This window comes from Ranitomeya variabilis, chromosome 5 (assembly GCF_051348905.1).
Source record: "Ranitomeya variabilis isolate aRanVar5 chromosome 5, aRanVar5.hap1, whole genome shotgun sequence".
Taxonomy (NCBI): Eukaryota; Metazoa; Chordata; class Amphibia; order Anura; family Dendrobatidae; genus Ranitomeya; species Ranitomeya variabilis.
Genome location: NC_135236.1, coordinates 267,273,457 through 267,293,341, shown reverse-complemented (window position 1 = coordinate 267,293,341; position 19,885 = coordinate 267,273,457). Strand labels below are relative to the sequence as shown.

Here is a 19,885-nt window from a genome sequence, read left to right as displayed (position 1 = left end):
AGAATAAATTTTTGTTAACACATTCTATTTTGCTAACAGCAGTCATTAACCCGGGCGAAGCCGGGTAGTACAGCTAGTATACATATATAAAAATAAAAACAGTATTATATGAGTAGCTATCAGTACATCTCCCTCTTTAATACTTAGCCGTCATCTCTGATCACTCACATCTATTAAACTTAATCCCACAATCTACAATATAGTTACCAGCTCCCAACATGTAAGCAAACTCCCTCGACCTATCAGGGCAATGTACCAACAGTTGTCATGGTACCGCAGGCGTGTTCATTCAGGACGCCGCACAATCAGGCAACAGTGCCGACCCCATGTGACCGCACTGTACCCAACATGCAACGCTCCCCACTGCGCAGGCCCACGGATCCCTCATTAACCGCGCATGTCCCAGAATGTATCCCGCCCACTATTAGTCACACAATGCTGTATGACATAGCGCACATCAGTGCGCAAGTCCAGAGTCTCTTCTATGACCGCGCATGTCCCAAACCCGGATCCGCCCATCCAAATCTAGGCACCGCACTCCCATACAAGTGTCCATAACATCACGATCTCCAGGAACTCCAGCACGCATGTCCAAGTCCCAATATTCAGCGGCTTCAGTGCGCCTGTTACAAAGCATCCATATCGATGTCACTGGTAATTAATGCGCATGTCCAGGGAAAGTTCCATCATTTAAGTCCAAAAGGAAGCAATTTATTTTATGCGCTCATCCAGACCATATTAAAGAGCATCCAGCATCTTTTTTCAATCGCAGGGCAGTGATGATCATATATATCTCTTACAATATTTGTGGCCACCTATTCAAGATCTGAAATAAAAGGTCAAAACACATTCAACCCGATACACAATACAAAGTAAACCTCATCCCATTGAATCCATACATATATTGTAGTATAGCCACAAAAATAAAAGTAAACACTATATGTCACATTTAGGAATCATTTCTTTACTTTTAGCAAATATATCTAACATATAGACAACAAGGCTTCTATTTACAAGCATTAACATCATCCTTAAATTTGACAAAAAACAACTCCCAATGGGAGTGGATATATATAATAATACCCTATAGAATGATACAATGGACATATCACTAATAACAACCCCATCCCAACATCCATAATGTACAGCACAAACAGGGGAGATATCAGTAAACAGATTTTAAGGGATATTATACCTACTTACTCATATCATAATTATAAAACTACAGAGGTCTATAACATGGTTAAAAACAATATACCGAGGAGAAATCACAATAGACCCACAAAACGCTAGAGAAGGCAACTCTGCTGGTATTCGATATTCATTCCTTTAGGACAGAGCGTATCAAGCTCAAATATCCATTTTAGCTCTTTTCTCTTCAGGAGAGCAACCCGATCACCACCCCGTCTTAACACAGGAACATCATCAATAACCCTATATCTTAATTGGTTAACTGAATGACCAAATTCATGAAAATGTCTTGGAACCGGAAGCTCAATCAATTTGGTTCTAATGGTGCTTTTATGTTTGTTAATCCTAGTTCTAATCTCCTTCGTGGTCTCCCCTACATAGTAGAGGCCACATGGGCAACTCAGGACATAGACCACAAAACTACTTCTACATGTGTTTCTTTTTCATATCTCATACTTTTTACCGGTGTATGGATGGCAAAATGAAGCTCCCTTCACCAAATTATTGCAACACGCACATCCGAGACAAGGGAAATTACCCAAGCTCGGACGGCTCAAAGTAGTTTGTAGGTCCCTCCTTGAGCTACCCACATCCGAAAACACCAATTCATCCCTTAAGTTTCTATTCCTCCTATAAGAAAACAAAGGGGGGCAATTGAAACTCAATCACATTGGCATGGCCTCTACCGAGTAGTGGCCAATGCCTCCGTATAACCTCCGAGATCTGATTGATCAGACCATTATAAGCTGTAACAAACGGGATTCTTTTATTTGACTCCTCAGCCACCCTAGGGGTAAGAAGCTCGTTTCGTTCTTTGGATAAGGCTTTTACTTTGAACCCATCCAAATCAACCTTGGGATAGCCTCTTGCAAGAAATTTCTGGCACATTTCATTAAGTCTCTCATCAATGAGGGTATCACTCGAGACAATGCGTCTCACCCTCAACAATTGACTCCATGGCAGAGATTCTACCATACGACGTGGATGTTCACTAGAAAAGTGCAGCAAGTTGTTTCTGTCCGTATTTTTAATGAACAGATCTGTATGTAAAGAACCATTGATCTTATAAACACAGGTATCCAGAAATTGCATCCTCGTCTGAGAACACTCCATGGTGAATCCCAACCCAGGGTGAATGTTATTTAGGTACACATAGAACAACTCAAGTTCATCTCGATCCCCATCCCATATCAGAAAGACATCATCGATGTAGCGCCGCCAGCCCCTGACATAGCCCCAGAATCGCGAACCGTACACATGTTCACCCTCCAGGACAGCCATATAAATGTTAGCATAAGTGGGGGCCACATTGGACCCCATGGCTGTCCCGCGACGCTGCAAATAGAACTCATCCCCAAAGAGGAAAAAATTCCTCCTGAGGATGAACTCCAGCAGCGCCAGGGCAAACCGTGCACAGTCCGGTGCCATGTCGGAGCTGGCAAGCGCCACACCGACCGCCGACAACCCCCTGACATGTTCGATGGATGTACACAAAGCAGTAACATCGAAAGAAACCAACCATGTGGACTCATCAACCTGCACACCCTCCAGGGACCTAATGAAATCACTTGTATCCCTGACATAAAAAGGTGCAGAAGTGGCAACACAATCGGCCGGCCAGGGGGTCTCTGTAGATCCTTGTGGATCTTTGGAAGGGTGTACAGGACAGGAACCACCGGATGTTCAACTTTAAGATATTTGGCCAATTTGGTGTCAATAAGACCATCATTCAGTGCCTCATCTATCATTGTATCCAATTCCAACTTGTACCTCTGGGTTGGGTTCACCTGCAACCTCTCATAGACATTTGTATCTGAGAGCTGTGACCTTATCTCACCAACATATTGAGCGGTATCCATCACCACCAAAGCCCTGCCCTTGTCGGCTGGCTTTATGGTGATGGATTTGTTTCTCCTCAACGTCCCAATTTCCCTACGTTCGGCATAAGATAGATTAGAACGGCCCATCCTCCTTCCGTTTTTCCTCAATTTAGCTACATCAGCTTTCACAAATTTACAGAAAGTGTCTATGACAGGATCCTGTGTAGGAGGCATAAAATCACTTTTATTGTAAAGACCAAACATATCTAGGGAAAGATGTGCTGGTGAACCCAAGGTCACAGCCCTCTCCTTATCCAAAAAAAATAATGCCAATTTCATACGACGGAAAAAAGAAAACAGATCATTGTCAACATTAAACCAATTGGCGCTACCCGAGGGGCAAAAAGATAGCCCCCTGGAGAGCACCCTGGTCTGTAAGTCTGAGAGAGTAAATGAGGATATATTTACCACCAAGGAAGATGTTTCACTCACTTCACCTTCTTTTTGGACCTGGTCGTCAGACCCTGAATCACCCTTCCTGTGCTTCCTGCCACCCCTGTGGCCCTTCCGTCTCCTTGAGGTACACCATCCGTCCCTTTGGCTAAAAAACGAGTTGTGTCACTATTCGCCACACCACCTTTATCGGTAGAATCAGATTCACCACCTGTAAATCTAAAAGAGGAATGCGCTGCTGCACGTTTCTGAGGCTTTCTCGCTCTCCTAGGAACACCTCTAGGGCGTCCTGGTCCTGGTGTGGATCTATTTGGCAATGTTTTCCTACATTGCCATCCATATATCCTGCCGTTGTTATAATCGTCCAGATCCCTGAGCCACTTAGATCTTTTAGTGTCCTCCAATCCAACCTTGAATTTACGGAGATTTTCCTCAATCCTGGTATTTATATTGCCAAGATCATCGACTGAGGTGGCAGACGAAAGGGCATTTTTAGTCTCATCACATTTAAGTTTCAGAGACTCGATCTCAGTCTTCAGAAACTCTATATTGAGTAGCATAATATCAAAAGCATATTTGTTGCCGATGGCCTCAAACTTAGCACAAAATTGCGGATTATTTGGCATTAAGGTGGGTCTTAGATTAGGCCTCAGCCCCCTGGGGATTCTCTTGGCCTTAAAGTACTCCACCAATGTCCCGGCATGCAATTCAAGTGAAATGAGTTTCCTTCTCTCCGTTTCCCACCTTATTTTCAACATTTCAGTAGATGGCTGACTCAGATATGAGTTGTCAACCCCAGCGTCCGATATGATCCTTGCAGCATCCTCCTCGGTATAATAAAAACAGGCAGATGCTGGCTCACCACCACCGATACCAGCGTGTATATCCATATTAATAATCCAAAAGGATGCAGGCCAAACAGGACCCACACAATGCAAGTATCCAAAAGATAAATGTCAGGCCGCACCCTAAATCAACATTGTCTCTGTGGACATAAGGGCGCACGTCCTCACCAGGGGGTCCATCCCAGATGAAAAATCCCAATTCAAATGAAGAAACGGACAGCACCACACCAGGAAGTGAAGAAAAGCAGCTCACATTTTATTCTGCCTACTGCGGCAACGTTTCGGTCCGAAGACCTTTGTCAAGCACAGTACAAAACATTCCAACCACCATTATATATCCTTAAACCCTCCCCATCCATTAACCAACAACCAATGGGGATCACACAATGTAATAGAAAACACATACAACGACACAATATACATATATAAAAGTAAAAACAGTATTATATGAGTAGCTATCAGTACATCTCCCTCTTTAATACTTAGCCGTCATCTCTGATCACTCATATCTATTAAACTTAATCCCACAATCTACAATATAGGTACCAGCTCCCAACCATCTGTGCAGAGCAAGCTGTCAAAGAGGCAGGGCATGCTTTCAGCACCCACTCAGTGTAAGAAGCGGTGTTGTGTGCAGTGACTATAGCCGCTCCATGCATGCTCCCATGACTGAAAGCCAGCGGCTCCCAGGAGAAAATAAGTACATTTCTCCCGATAGCTGCACTTTCAATAAGGCAGTCAGGGAGTATTGTAATGCCACTTGCCTGCCAGTTTCCTGCTGTATCTGCAGATAACTGCTGTTTTCTGTGGTGACAGGTCCCCTTTTAAAAATACTATCATGGACAAAAGTTTTGAGACTGAAGCACAACAATAATCGATTACTGAAGTACAATGATCAGCATTTCATACGTTTTTAAGCTTTTATTGACAATTACATTAAGTTTATGTAAAGGCTCAATATTTACAGTGTTGTACATTTTTCAAGACTTCTGCAATTTGCCCTCTCATGCTGGTTATGCTCACTTTTTGAGATTTGACCACAGGTTATAAATGAGATTGAGATCAAGGAAGTTTACTAGACATAAACTAAAAATGTCAATGCTTTATTCACCGAGCCAATTAGATATCACTTTTGCCTTGTAACATGGTGCTCCATCATTCTGGAAAAAGCATTGTTCATCACAAAATCACTCCTGATCATTAGAAGTTGCTATTGGACGATACTTAGATACCAACCTTTATTCATGGCGGTGATCTTAGGCAAAATTGTACGTGAGCCCAATCTTTTGGATGAAAAGAAACTGCACACATGAATGGTCTCAGGATACTTTACTGTTGGCATGACACAGGATTCATGGTAGCACTCAATTTTTCTTCTCCTGGCAGTCATTCTTCCAGATGTCCAAAACAGTCTGAAGGTGGGCTAGTCAGAAAAAAATATCTTTGCCCCAGTCCTCTGCAGTGTAACTCCTATACTTTCTGCAGAATGTCAATCTATCCTTGATGTTTTTCTTAGAAAAAAGTGGCTTTTTTGCTGCCCTAAACACCAGGCCAGCCTTCAGAAGCCTTCACCTCACTGTTCATGCAGATGTACTGACACCTGCCTGATGCCATTCCTGAGCAAGCTCTGCACTGGTGTTAATTCTGATCCCGTAGCTGTGGGACAACAACATTGGGGTCATCAGTGAGTTGCGGTAATGCTGAATGTTTGCAAGTGACCCATAAGGTATTATGTAGCACTAGCATAATGCATTGTTTTACTAGTTCCTGGGACCTAGCCTCAGATATAATAAAGGACTCAAAAGCAGAAGTCATGTCCCTTTTGAGACATCAATGAAGATAATCACTAGACCAGAGTTTATTCTTCATGGACTGATTAGAAAAGAACCTATTAGATATCATTTTTCCTGCATGTACAATAATATCAGAGAAGTTAGAGATGCAAATAAAAGTGGATTCTAGAATCCTGTCCTGTGGTGAGTCCAAGGAGCTTCAACCCAACAACTGTTTAAAGTGTAACTCAATGCTGCTATAACATAATCAGTATAATGTGTAATGAATATCTAACAGAAGATAGAAGTCACTGTATCTGCATTCTATTACATCTGCTGTGAACCAAAATGTGTTTCTATTTTAATGGCTTGTATGTATATCTATTCCAGCAAACTACGTGAATCCTTTGATACTTTAAAACAACGTAAGTTTACTTTTCAAATTTGCTTTAAATTATTTGATTGTTATAAGACTTGGAGGTTCCGCATTGGTATACTGTAGAATATTGCTAATAACTTACACAAGCATGTGTGGACCTGTTCATAGGTCCATTTGTTCTTTTCTGGTTGGCTTTCATGGGTAGAATAGTGTAGCACGCTGTGAAAATAGCTTGAGGATCAATTAAAAATCAGATCATAATGGATTCTAATGTTAGAATCACAGTGATTGCAAAATTTCACATCTATAAATCTTGCTTTTACTCCTATCACTACAACATTTCCTTGATTTTGTTCTAGAAATCGAGAATATTGGAAATTCCCATATTCAGCTTGCTACAACATTGAAAGAAGAGATTCGCAGCTTAGAAGACTTCAGAGAGAGGCAGAAGGAGTTGAGGAAAAAGGTAAATGTCAAATAGTTTTCCTTAAAATATGACATGAAATTCAGATTCGTAAGGAAAAAACTTTAAATAGAAAAGTTAAAATAGATATATTACTTCTAGAAATCGCACATCAAAGTCACAGCAGATAAAGTGAGCACACACTAACACATTATTCCATCATAAAGCCACCCGTGTGGATTGGGCTCAGGAACCGAGCCCTCTCCACCCAGGATGGCCCACATGCCTGTTATAGCAGTGACCAGAGCTAACTCCCATCACTGCCGTTAGCCCCTTAAATGTTGCTGTCAATCTCTGACAGTGGCATTTGGGTGACATAAGCATGCCATCATAATCAAAATGCCAATTTACCAAAAATGCTTCCATTAAAAAAGTCAGCTCACCACACAGAAAACCCTCACTTAGCATGGAATAATAAAGTTATGGGTTTCAAAAAACAAACTAATCTTTTTTTTTCAGATTTGTTTTTCAACACTTAATAAATAAAAATCAATGCAGTATACAAGTTTAGTATCACTATAATTGTACTTGCCTGAAGAATCATTTTGCCCAGAAATGGAATGCTCTATAAACAAATCTAAAAAAGAATGGCGCAATTTAATTTTTTCAGCATTTCACTGCACTTTTTTTTCCCCATTTTTAGTACATTGTTTGGTAAAATGAATGATGCCATTCTGATCTGCTACTTGTTCCAGAAAATAAACAAGCTCTTATACATCTATGAAAGTGCAAAAATATAAAAGTTATGGCCCTTCAAAGAAGAGGAGGGACAAATGAAATGGCAAAAATGAAAAATGGCTGTATACATGAGGGGTTAATGTTACAGTGATATATCTACTGCATATTCTCTGGCTTTTAATGTGACTCAGTTTTACCATTTCCCTATTGTTCCAATGGAATTATAATTACCAGTACGTTTCCACCTGTGGTTTTGTTCTATTCTTACCACTAACAATCCTATGTTAGGCACCTATGAAATAGTTACATTACTTCTGTGCAATATATTATAATTTTCACTTCTTACATTTTTTTATCTTTTTTCCCCTTTTTTTACATTAAAAGAGTTCTCCACATTGTACAATCCTTTTTTTTGTTAAAAGGGTCCCTAGTAGTGATGAGCGAGTGTGCTCGTTACTCGAGATCTCCGAGCATGCTTGGGTGTTCTCCGAGTATCTTGGGCATGCTCGGAGATTAAGTTTGTGTCCCTGCATGATTTGTGGCTGATAGGCAACCTGAACACATGCGGGGATTGCCTGTTTGTTAGGGAATCCCCATATGTATTCAGGCTGTCTAGCAGCCGCAAATCATGCAGCTGCAGAGACACAAACATAATCTATGAGCATGCCCAAGATACTCGGAGAACATGCTCGGAAATCTCGAGTAACGAGCACACTCCCTCATCACTAGTCCCTAGATAATATGATCACATGGTGGCCAACTGCTATTCCCCACAGTTGTTGAGGAGACAAAAATATTTGGCCATAAGGGGTCCTACTGTCGGGACCTGACCTTTACCAATCAAAACAACAAGGGTTGTATGGTTCATATTGGTTAAGAAGCAAAAAAGAAACCATGTCACGCTCTTCGCAATGACGCACAGAGAGATACTTCCAGTAGACTGGCTCCTACTATGGATATGCTATAAATGTTACTTGTGAGAACATGACTTGCCTGTCAGATATATTTTCTGCTCAGTTCATCAGCTTTGAATTGAAGTGTCCATTATGTACATTGGCTATGGCACTCAGGTTCTCATTGCATTGTATGGTACTATTACTACTATAAGACCTTAACTTTTTTGCTAACAATATTCCAATGTTTCCTCACACAGTATGAAAATGCTATGGAGCGACTCCAGAAGAATAAAGTGACTCTGTACAAGAAGACAGTGGATGTACGTTCTCCTAGGGAGGGTTTTTGGGAAAGCATGCCAATGAAGCACTTTGGATTTTCAGCGTGGCTTAGTACAGCTTCTTCTCAGCTATTACTAGAGCTCCCACAGACTGTAATATAGACATCTGTGTAATCCACAGTCAGATCTCCACAGCTTTTTTCATTATGGTCTTAATGCATAACAGGACACCAGCGGTGGTCTGTGTGGATGACCTCTAGTATCATAATATAAAAATAAACCTACCAGGTCATTTACCAAAATACAGGGTTATCTTCTATCCATAGAACAAGAGATATTTTACTGATCTCTGAATTTCCAACAGCTGGGGTCCTTAGCAATCCCAAGAACGGGGCTCTGGAACCGAGAAGTTCTGCAGAGACCCATCTTGAGTATAACAGAGATGCGCATGCTCGACCTATGCTCCATTCACTGTTCATGGGACTACTTGAAATAGCTGAGCACTGTGATTATTTCTGGCAGTTTCATAGACAAAGAAGGACGTGAATGTCAAACATGTGCGCCACCATTCTATTCAAGACTGAGCTCTTCAGAGATTGGTGCCCAGACTCAAAAGTCTTGTTTTCAGAATTTTAAGGAGTCCCAGAAGTCTGGCCCCCAATGATCATTAAATTATCCTAATGGAATAACTTTCTATTTTAAGAATACCCTTTTAAATATCTTACACTTCTTTCAAATGCTGGTTTTGTAGGTGCACTGTACTCTTAAACCCCTTAACAGCAAAGGAAGAAACCACCTAGTAAACAGTCTGGTATGTTACAGGACCTATAGGTCAATGCTATAAATTTGCCTCTGGTTCCATTTTTTATGGATCCTATGGTCCAACTATTCCTATTCTAAGACCATATCTTTATTTGTGGAGAGCACAAACATATTCTGCTCTGAGTATGCATAGGGCATTATTGTATTAAGTAAGAAAAGTTGTTTTATATAATGTAAGTAACATTAATGCTAAATGTTAGCATGTTTTATTAATGATGCAAAAGAAAAAAGCAAGCAAAGAAAGGTGAAACTCATATAGAGTCATAGTCATTACAAACAGACTGATCTATTTCAAGTGTTTATTTCTGTTAATGTTGATGATTATGGCTTACAGCCAATGAAAACCCAAAAGTCTCAGTAAATTAGAATACTTTATAACACCAGCTTGAAAAATGATTTTAAAATCCGAAATGTTGGCTTACTGAAATGTACGTTTAGTAAATGCACTCAATACTTGGTCGGGTTCCTTTTGCATCAATTACTGCATCAATGCGGCGTGGCTTGGAGGCGATCAGCCTGTGGCACTGCTGAGGTGTTATGGAAGCCCAGGTTGCTTTGATAGTAGCCTTCAGCTCGTTTGCATTGTTGGGCCCGGTGTCTCATCTTCCTCTTGACAATACCCCATAAATTCTCTATGGGGTTAAGGTCAGGTGAGTTTGCTGGCCAATCAAGAACACTGATATTGTTGTGTTTAAACCAGGTATTGGTACTTTTGGCAGTGTGGACAGGTACCAAGTCCTGCTGGAGAATGAAATTTCCATCTCCAAAAAGCTTGTCGGCAGAGGGAAGAATGAAGTGCTCTACAATTTCCTGGTAGACGGCTGCGCTGACTTTGGTCTTGATAAAACACAGTGGACCTACACCAGCAGATCACATGGCTCCCCAAACCATCACTGATTGTGAAAACTTCACACTAGACCTCAAGCAGCTTGGATTATGTGCCTCTCCACTCTTCCTCCAGACTCTGAGACCTTGATTTCCAAATGAAATGTAAAATTTACTTTCATCTGAAATCAGCACCTTGGACCACTCAGCTACAGTCCAGTTCCTTTTCTTGGCCCTGTTAATACACTTCTGGCGTTTTCTATTGGTCATGAGTGGCTTGTCACAAGGAATGCAACACTTGTAGCCAATGTCCTGGATATGTCTGTGTGTGGTGGCTCTTCAAGCAATGACTCCAGCGACTGTCCACTCCTTGTGAATCTCCCCCAAATTTTTGAATGGCCTTTTCTTAACAATCTTTTCAAGGCTGCGGTTATTCCAGTTGCTTGTGCACCTTTTTCTACCACACTTTTTCCTTCCACTCAACTGTCCATTAATATGCTTGGATACATCACTCTGTGAACAGCCAGCTTCTTTCGCAATGACCTTTTGTGGCTTACCATCCTTGTGGAGTGTGTCAATGACTGCCTTCTGGACATCTGTCAAGTCAGCAGTCTTCCCCATGATTGTGGAGCCTACTAATGCAGACTAAGGGACCTTTTTAAACGCTTAGGAAACCTTTGCAGGTGTTTTTGTTAATTATTCTAATTTACTGAGATAACGACTTTTGGGTTTTCATTGGCTGTAAGCCATAATCATCAACATTAACAGAAGTAAACACTAGAAATAGATCACTCTGTTTATAATGACTCTATATAATATGAGTTTCATTTTTTTATTGAAGAACTGAAATAAATAAACTTTTTGATGATATTCTAATTTTGTAATAAATATATATAAATATATATATATATATACAGTACAGACCAAAAGTTTGGACACACCTTCGCATTTAAAGATTTTTCTGTATTTTCATGACTATGAAAATTGTACATTCACACTGAAGGCATCAAAACTATGAATTAACACGTGAAATTATATACTTAGCAAAAAAGTGTGAAACAACTGAAATTATGTCTTATATTCTAGGTTCTTCAAAGTAGCCACCTTTTGCTTTGATAGCTGCTTTGCACACTCTTGGTATTCTCTTGATGAGCTTCAAGAGGTAGTCACCGGGAATGGTTTTCACTTCACAGGTGTGCCCTGTCAGGTTTAATAAGTGGGATTTCTTGCCTTATAAATGGTGTTGGGACCATCAGTTGTGTTGTGCAGAAGTCTGGTGGATACACAGCTGATAGTCCTACTGAATAGACTGTTAGAATTTGTATTATGGCAGGAAAAAAGCAGCTAAGTAAAGAAAAACAAGTGGGCATCATTAATTTAAGAAATGAAGGTCAGTCAGTCCCAAAAATTGGGAAAACTTTGAAAGTGTCCCCAAGTGCAGTGGCAGGTCTGTCCCGTTATCAGGGCACCTACATCATTGACCTCCGGTTCTTTGTATCCGTTCTTGCCCCCTGAGGAACCGTATGACGGGGAAACGCGTCGGGGCGTTCTACTGACAGCTAAGTGTCTTGTTTTGGGGACACAAACCCCCCCCCTCCTTGGCTGTTTTCCATATATCATCTATTTTGATGGTCCTTTGTACTGTGCTTCAGGTGTAGACACTGACCACCTGTCATTATTGTCCATTGGCACCTATATATTGCTGTGTTTGACTGCAGGTGCCTATGCAATATTGTTTATACATTCTTGTATGCAGTCATCATAACTAATGTGTAAATATTTGCCAGATGGTGTGGGCATGCAAAGTCTGTCATCTGGACTGAACCAGGTCATTTATATTGCATGTCTTTCCTCCTATTGAAAAATCCTTGTTTTCTCCCCCACTATTTATGCACATAAGTTCATATGCTTTTTTGTGACTGTACTGAGGACAACTACATCAATATTTTACTAGCCAAATTGGTTATAGGTCTCTAGTATATTGTCCTCAGTGGGATTTCAAGAATGGAGGTTGACATTGTTTTTATTTAGTGTGCACCTTAGTTTCTTCTACTCCTGCTTCTTTCATATCTTTAAATTGCTCATTGTTTTCTCACCTTTAGCTGGCTAGTTTTTTAACAGGGCCAGTAGGTTATAGCCGCCGCGGAGTGGGGGCGCCAAATACTCTATCAGGGTGCCAACCTCCACTGCTAGGCAGGGACAGCAGGATAGCAGAGGGATATCTACTAGGTTAGGTGCACCTAGCATTTTTGTAGTCCATGTTATATATATATATTTTTTCTGTTCTCACTGGGAAGTGGTATTTTTAAGATATTCTATTAAAGATTTAATATTTTAAGGGGAACTTATGTCACATACTTTTTTGATTTCCCTTTTGTACTTATAAATTTTTCCATATGCTTCACATGAGGACCGCCCCAGGAAATTAAGACCAAGAGTCACCTCTGCTTCTGAGGATAAGTTTATCCAAGTCACCAGCCTCAGAAATCGCAGGTTAACAGCAGCTGTGTCAATGCCACACAGAGTTCTAGCAGCAGACACATCTCTACAACAACTGTTAAGAGGAGACCTTGTGCAGCAGGCCTTCATGGTAAAATAGCTGCTAGGAAACCACTGCTAAGGACAGGCAACAAGCAGAAAAGACTTGTTTGGGCTAAAAAGCACAAGGAATGAACATTAGACCAGTGGAAATCTGTGCTTTGGTCTGATTAGTCAAAATTTGAGATCCTCATCAGACCCTCTGTCTCCACTGAGAATTAAGATGTGGGGTTGTTACTGGCAAGGAGAATCGCATTTAAGAACCTAATTTGCATATCAACACCAGCCAAATTTCAGCTCAGCTGGTAGGGCCGTAATAGGCAACTTCCATAATGTTTCACACTGCCCTATCCTCCAGTACCCCTGCTTGTGGAGCGCCCCCACTGCCGCAGGGCCGAGGGGTACCCGGTACCGGGCCTCTGAGTCTCTGTTCTGGGGTTGTCACGGCGGCTAGACCCGGTCCGTGACCCTGCTGAGGGGCGTCCAGTGAAAGGTGGTGGTAAATGGTGGTGATATTGCGGTGCAGTGTAGGTCGTAGTAAATAACGAGGACACCAGGTTGCAGTCTCTTTACCTCTTTACTGAAGGTTTTAGAATCCTCAGTCCAGAGCGCTGTCAACAGGGCTGTTTGAGACCGGCCGATCCAAAGGCACATCAGGAGTTCTCTTTACAGGTGGGAATCAGTGTCTACCTTCTAGCGCTGTGTGTTGTAGTCCTTCCCTGCTGAGCTCCCGGGATAGTCCTCACAACTGATTCTGTCTGTCTCTGATGTTCGTTCTCTCCGTCCCCCAGGTGATATGGTAGGACGCACCCGTATGACGGGGTAGGCCTGGAGTTCTTCCGGGACCCTAGAGTCGCCCCTCTCCCACAGCTGCCTCCGTTGTCTGCTTAGGTGATTTGTGTGAGACAGCCAACCTATAATTGGCTGTCCGGCCGTGGTTTGCAGTAGTACTTAGAGTCTCTTACTTGCTCGGCGTTCCGGCCACCGACTGTTTGCGCCTCAGAAGGATGTTGCCTCGGTCTAACAGCACGACTCCTTCTGGTCCTAATGCCTCTTTTCTGTATTCCCGTTGTTCACTGGTTAGTTCTGCTCTTAGGAGTCTGCCAGGATCCTGTTGTGAAATTGGATTTTGGGCTCCCCCGGTGGCCACTGGTGGAATTGAACTGGTGTCATCATCCTCTCTGTTCACCTGTTTCCATCAGGATGTGGGAGTCGCTATTTAGCCTTGCTCCTCTGTCACTTCCATGCCGGTCAACATTGTAATCAGAAGCCTTTCTGTGCATGTTCCTGCTGCTAGACAACTCCCAGCTAAGTTGGACTTTAGTCCTTGTTTGTTTTTGCATTTTGTTCCAGTTCACAGCTGTAGTTTCGTTTCTGTGTCTGGAAAGCTCTTGTGATCTGAAATTGCCACTCTGATGTTATGAGTTAATACTAGAGTCTTAAAGTAATTTCAGGATGGTGTTTTGATAGGGTTTTCAGCTGACCATGAAAGTGCCCTTTCTGTCTTCCTGCTATCTAGTAAGCGGACCTCAATTTTGCTAAACCTATTTTCATACTACGTTTGTCATTTCATCTAAAATCACCGCCAATATTTGTGGGGGCCTCTGTCTGCCTTTCGGGGAAATTTCTCTAGAGGTGAGCCAGGACTATATTTTCCTCTGCCAGGATTAGTTAGTCCTCCGGCCGGCGCTGGGCGTCTAGGGATAAAACGCAGGCTACGCTACCCGGCTACTGTTAGTTGTGCGGCAGGTTTAGTTCATGGTCAGTTTAGTTTCCATCCTTCCAAGAGCTAGTTCTTATGTTTGCTGGGCTATGTTCTCTTGCCATTGAGAACCATAACAGTTTGACCGGCCACAAAGGGTTAAATTAATTGACAGAGAAAGGAGAGAAAAGAGAAGTCTGCTGAAGATTTTTTTTTTTTTTTTTTCCTTCAGTTCTGAGTGTGCTTGTAATTGAATCTCTTGCAAGTCTGCCTATATTGCAGCCTTTCTCTCTCTCTCTCCTTCTAATCCTGGAATGGCTCTGTGTTCACCTGTTTAAAATGGATATTCAGAGTTTAGCTGCAGGTTTGAATAATCTCACCACGAAAGTTCAAAATTTACAAGATTTTGTTGTTCAGGTTCCTATATCTGAACCTAGAATTCCTTTGCCTGAATTTTTCTCGGGGAATAGATCTTGCTTTCAAAATTTCAAAAATAATTGCAAGTTGTTTTTGTCCCTGAAATCTCGCTCTGCTGGAGATCCTGCTCAGCAGGTCAGGATTGTGATTTCCTTGCTCCGGGGCGACCATCAGGATTGGGCTTTTGCATTGGCTCCAGGGGATCCTGCGTTGCTCAATGTGGATGCGTTTTTTCTGGCCTTGGGGTTGCTTTATGAGGAACCTCAGTTAGAACTTCAGGCGGAAAAGGCCTTGATGTCCCTATCTCAGGGGCAAGACGAAGCTGAAATATACTGCCAGAAATTCCGTAAATGGGCTGTGCTTACTCAGTGGAATGAGTGCGCCCTGGCGGCGAATTTCAGAGAGGGTCTCTCTGATGCCATTAAGGATGTTATGGTGGGGTTCCCTGTGCCTGCGGGTCTGAATGAGTCCATGACAATGGCTATCCAGATCGATAGGCGTCTGCGGGAGCGCAAACCTGTGCACCATTTGGCGGTGTCTACTGAGAAGACGCCAGAGAATATGCAATGTGATAGAATTCTGTCCAGAAGTGAACGGCAGAATTTCAGACGAAAAAATGGGTTGTGCTTCTATTGCGGTGATTCAACTCATGTTATTTCAGCATGCTCTAAGCGTACTAAGAAGCTTGATAAGTCTGTTTCAATTGGCACTTTACAGTCTAAGTTTATTCTATCTGTGACCCTGATTTGTTCTTTATCATCTATTACCGCGGATGCCTATGTCGACTCTGGCGCCGCTTTGAGTCTTATGGATTGGTCCTTTGCCAAACGCTGTGGGTATGATTTGGAGCCTCTTGAAACTCCTATACCCCTGAAGGGGATTGACTCCACCCCATTGGCTAGCAATAAACCACAATACTGGACACAAGTAACTATGCGGATTAATCCGGATCACCAGGAGATTATTCGCTTTCTTGTGCTGTATAACCTACATGATGTGTTGGTGCTTGGATTGCCATGGCTGCAATCTCATAACCCAGTCCTTGACTGGAAAGCTATGTCTGTGTTAAGCTGGGGATGTAAGGGGACGCATGGGGACGTACCTGTGGTTTCCATTTCATCATCTATTCCCTCTGAGATTCCTGAATTCTTGACTGAATATCGTGACGTTTTTGAAGAACCTAAGCTTGGTTCATTACCTCCGCACCGGGAGTGCGATTGTGCCATAGATTTGATTCCGGGTAGTAAATACCCTAAGGGTCGTTTATTTAATCTGTCTGTGCCTGAACATGCTGCTATGCGAGAATATATAAAGGAGTCCTTGGAAAAGGGACATATTCGTCCTTCGTCATCTCCCTTAGGAGCCGGTTTTTTCTTTGTAGCTAAGAAAGATGGCTCTTTGAGGCCGTGCATTGATTATCGGCTTTTGAATAAAATCACGGTTAAATATCAATATCCGTTGCCACTGCTGACTGATTTGTTTGCTCGCATAAAGGGGGCCAAGTGGTTCTCTAAGATAGATCTCCGTGGGGCGTATAATTTGGTGCGAATTAAGCAGGGGGATGAGTGGAAAACCGCATTTAATACGCCCGAGGGCCACTTTGAGTATTTGGTGATGCCTTTTGGTCTTTCAAATGCCCCTTCAGTCTTTCAGTCCTTTATGCATGACATTTTCCGTGATTATTTGGATAAATTTATGATTGTGTATCTGGATGATATTTTGATTTTTTCGGATGACTGGGACTCTCATGTCCAGCAGGTCAGGAGGGTTTTTCAGGTTTTGCGGTCTAATTCCTTGTGTGTGAAGGGTTCTAAGTGCGTTTTTGGGGTTCAAAAGATTTCCTTTTTGGGATATATTTTTTCCCCCTCTTCCATCGAGATGGATCCTGTCAAGGTTCAGGCTATTTGTGATTGGACGCAACCCTCTTCTCTTAAGAGTCTTCAGAAATTTTTGGGCTTTGCTAACTTTTATCGTCGATTTATTGCTGGTTTTTCTGATGTTGTTAAACCATTGACTGATTTGACTAAGAAGGGTGCTGATGTTGCTGATTGGTCCCCTGCTGCTGTGGAGGCCTTTCGGGAGCTTAAGCGCCGCTTTTCTTCCGCCCCTGTGTTGCGTCAGCCTGATGTTGCTCTTCCTTTTCAGGTTGAGGTCGACGCTTCTGAAATCGGAGCTGGGGCAGTTTTGTCGCAGAGAAGTTCCGATTGCTCCGTGATGAGACCTTGTGCTTTTTTCTCGCGTAAATTTTCGCCCGCCGAGCGGAATTATGATGTTGGGAATCGGGAGCTTTTGGCCATGAAGTGGGCTTTTGAGGAGTGGCGTCATTGGCTTGAGGGGGCTAGACATCAGGTGGTGGTATTGACTGACCACAAAAATCTAATTTATCTTGAGTCTGCCAGACGCCTGAATCCTTGACAGGCACGCTGGTCGTTGTTTTTCTCTCGGTTTAATTTTGTGGTGTCCTACCTGCCGGGTTCTAAGAATGTTAAGGCGGATGCCCTTTCTAGGAGTTTTGAGCCTGACTCCCCTGGTAATTCTGAACCTACAGGTATCCTTAAGGATGGAGTGATATTGTCTGCCGTTTCTCCAGACCTGCGGCGGGCCTTGCAGGAGTTTCAGGCGGATAGACCTGATCGTTGCCCACCTGGTAGACTGTTTGTTCCTGATGATTGGACCAGTAAAGTCATTTCTGAGGTTCATTCTTCTGCGTTGGCAGGTCATCCTGGAATCTTTGGTACCAGGGATTTGGTGGCAAGGTCCTTCTGGTGGCCTTCCCTGTCTCGAGATGTGCGAGGCTTCGTGCAGTCTTGTGACGTTTGTGCTCGGGCCAAGCCTTGTTGTTCTCGGGCTAGTGGATTGTTGTTGCCCTTGCCTATCCCGAAGAGGCCCTGGACGCACATCTCGATGGATTTTATTTCGGATCTTCCTGTTTCTCAGAAGATGTCTGTCATCTGGGTGGTGTGTGATCGTTTCTCTAAGATGGTCCATTTGGTTCCCCTGCCTAAGTTGCCTTCTTCTTCCGAGTTGGTTCCTCTGTTTTTTCAAAATGTGGTCCGTTTGCATGGTATTCCGGAGAATATCGTTTCTGACAGAGGTACCCAATTCGTGTCTAGATTTTGGCGAGCATTCTGTGCTAGGATGGGCATAGATTTGTCTTTCTCGTCTGCTTTCCATCCTCAGACTAATGGCCAGACCGAGCGGACGAATCAGACCTTGGAGACATATTTGAGGTGTTTTGTGTCTGCAGATCAGGATGATTGGGTTGCTTTTTTGCCTTTAGCGGAGTTTGCCCTCAATAATCGGGCCAGCTCTGCCACCTTGGTGTCTCCCTTTTTCTGTAATTCGGGGTTTCATCCTCGATTTTCTTCTGGTCAGGTGGAATCTTCGGATTGTCCTGGAGTGGATGCTGTGGTGGAGAGGTTGCATCAGATTTGGGGGCAGGTAGTGGACAATTTGAAGTTGTCCCAGGAGAAGACTCAGCTTTTTGCCAACCGCCGGCGTCGGGTTGGTCCTCGGCTTTGTGTTGGGGACTTGGTGTGGTTGTCTTCTCGTTTTGTCCCTATGAGGGTTTCTTCTCCCAAGTTTAAGCCTCGGTTCATCGGCCCGTACAAGATATTGGAGATTCTTAACCCTGTGTCCTTCCGTTTGGACCTCCCTGCATCTTTTTCTATTCATAATGTTTTTCATCGGTCATTATTGCGCAGGTATGAGGTACCGGTTGTGCCTTCCGTTGAGCCTCCTGCTCCGGTGTTGGTTGAGGGCGAGTTGGAGTACGTTGTGGAAAAAATCTTGGACTCCCGTGTTTCCAGACGGAAACTCCAGTATCTGGTCAAATGGAAGGGATACTGTTGTGAAATTGGATTCTGGGCTCCCCCGGTGGCCACTTGTGGAATTGTACTTGTGTGCATCATCCCCTCTGTTCACCTGCTCCTATCAGGATGTGGGAGTCGCTATATAACCTTGCTTCTCTGTCAGTTTCATGCCGGTCAACAATGTAATCAGAAGCCTTTCTGTGCATGTTCCTGCTACTAGACAACTCCCAGCTAAGTTGGACTTTTGTCCTTGTGTGTTTTTGCATTTTGTTCCTGTTCACAGCTGCTGTTTCGTTACTGTGTCTGGAAAGCTCTTGTGAGCGGAAATTGCCACTCTGGTGTTATGAGTTAATGCTAGAGTCTTAAAGTAATTTCTGGATGGTGTTTTGATAGGGTTTTCTGCTGACCATGAAAGTGCCCTTTCTGTCTTCTTGCTATCTAGTAAGCGGACCTCGATTTTTGCTAAATCTATTTTCATACTACGTTTGTCATTTCATCTAAAATCACCGCCAATATATGTGGGGGCCTCTGTCTGCCTTTTGGGAAAATTTCTCTAGAGGTGAGCCAGGACTGTCTTTTCCTCTGCTAGGATTAGGTAGTTCTCCGGCTGGCGCTGGGCATCTAGGGATAAAAAAACGTAGGCATGCTACCCGGCCACTTCTAGTTGTGCGGCAGGTTTAGTTCATGGTCAGTATAGTTTCCATCTTCCAAGAGCTAGTTCTCATATATGCTGGGCTATGTTCTCTCGCCATTGAGAATCATGACAGTTTGACCGGCCCAAAAAAAAGGGTTAAATTACTGGCTGAGAAAGGAGAGAAAAAAGAAGTCTGCTACAATTTTTTTTTTTTTTTTTTTTTTTCCCTCTAGTTCTGAGTGTGCTCTTAATTGAATCACTTGCTAGTCTGCCTATACTGCAGCCTTCCTCTCTTTCTCTCCTTCTTATCCTTGAATGGCTCTGTGTTCACCTGTTTCAAATGGATCTTCAGAGTGTAGC

The 19,885-nt window shown here is 42.8% G+C and overlaps 1 protein-coding gene across 1 annotated transcript in view; it reads left to right on the top strand.

Moving 5' to 3' along the window:
• Positions 1–19,885, top strand: part of PSTPIP1 (proline-serine-threonine phosphatase interacting protein 1) — a 137,982-nt gene that overhangs the window by 56,975 nt on the left and 61,122 nt on the right. The window contains exons 4-6 of the mRNA XM_077264244.1: positions 6,472–6,506; positions 6,820–6,926; positions 8,755–8,817. Of these exons, the coding sequence (XP_077120359.1) occupies positions 6,472–6,506; positions 6,820–6,926; positions 8,755–8,817 (205 nt within the window). The remainder of the gene's footprint in view (positions 1–6,471; positions 6,507–6,819; positions 6,927–8,754; positions 8,818–19,885) is intronic.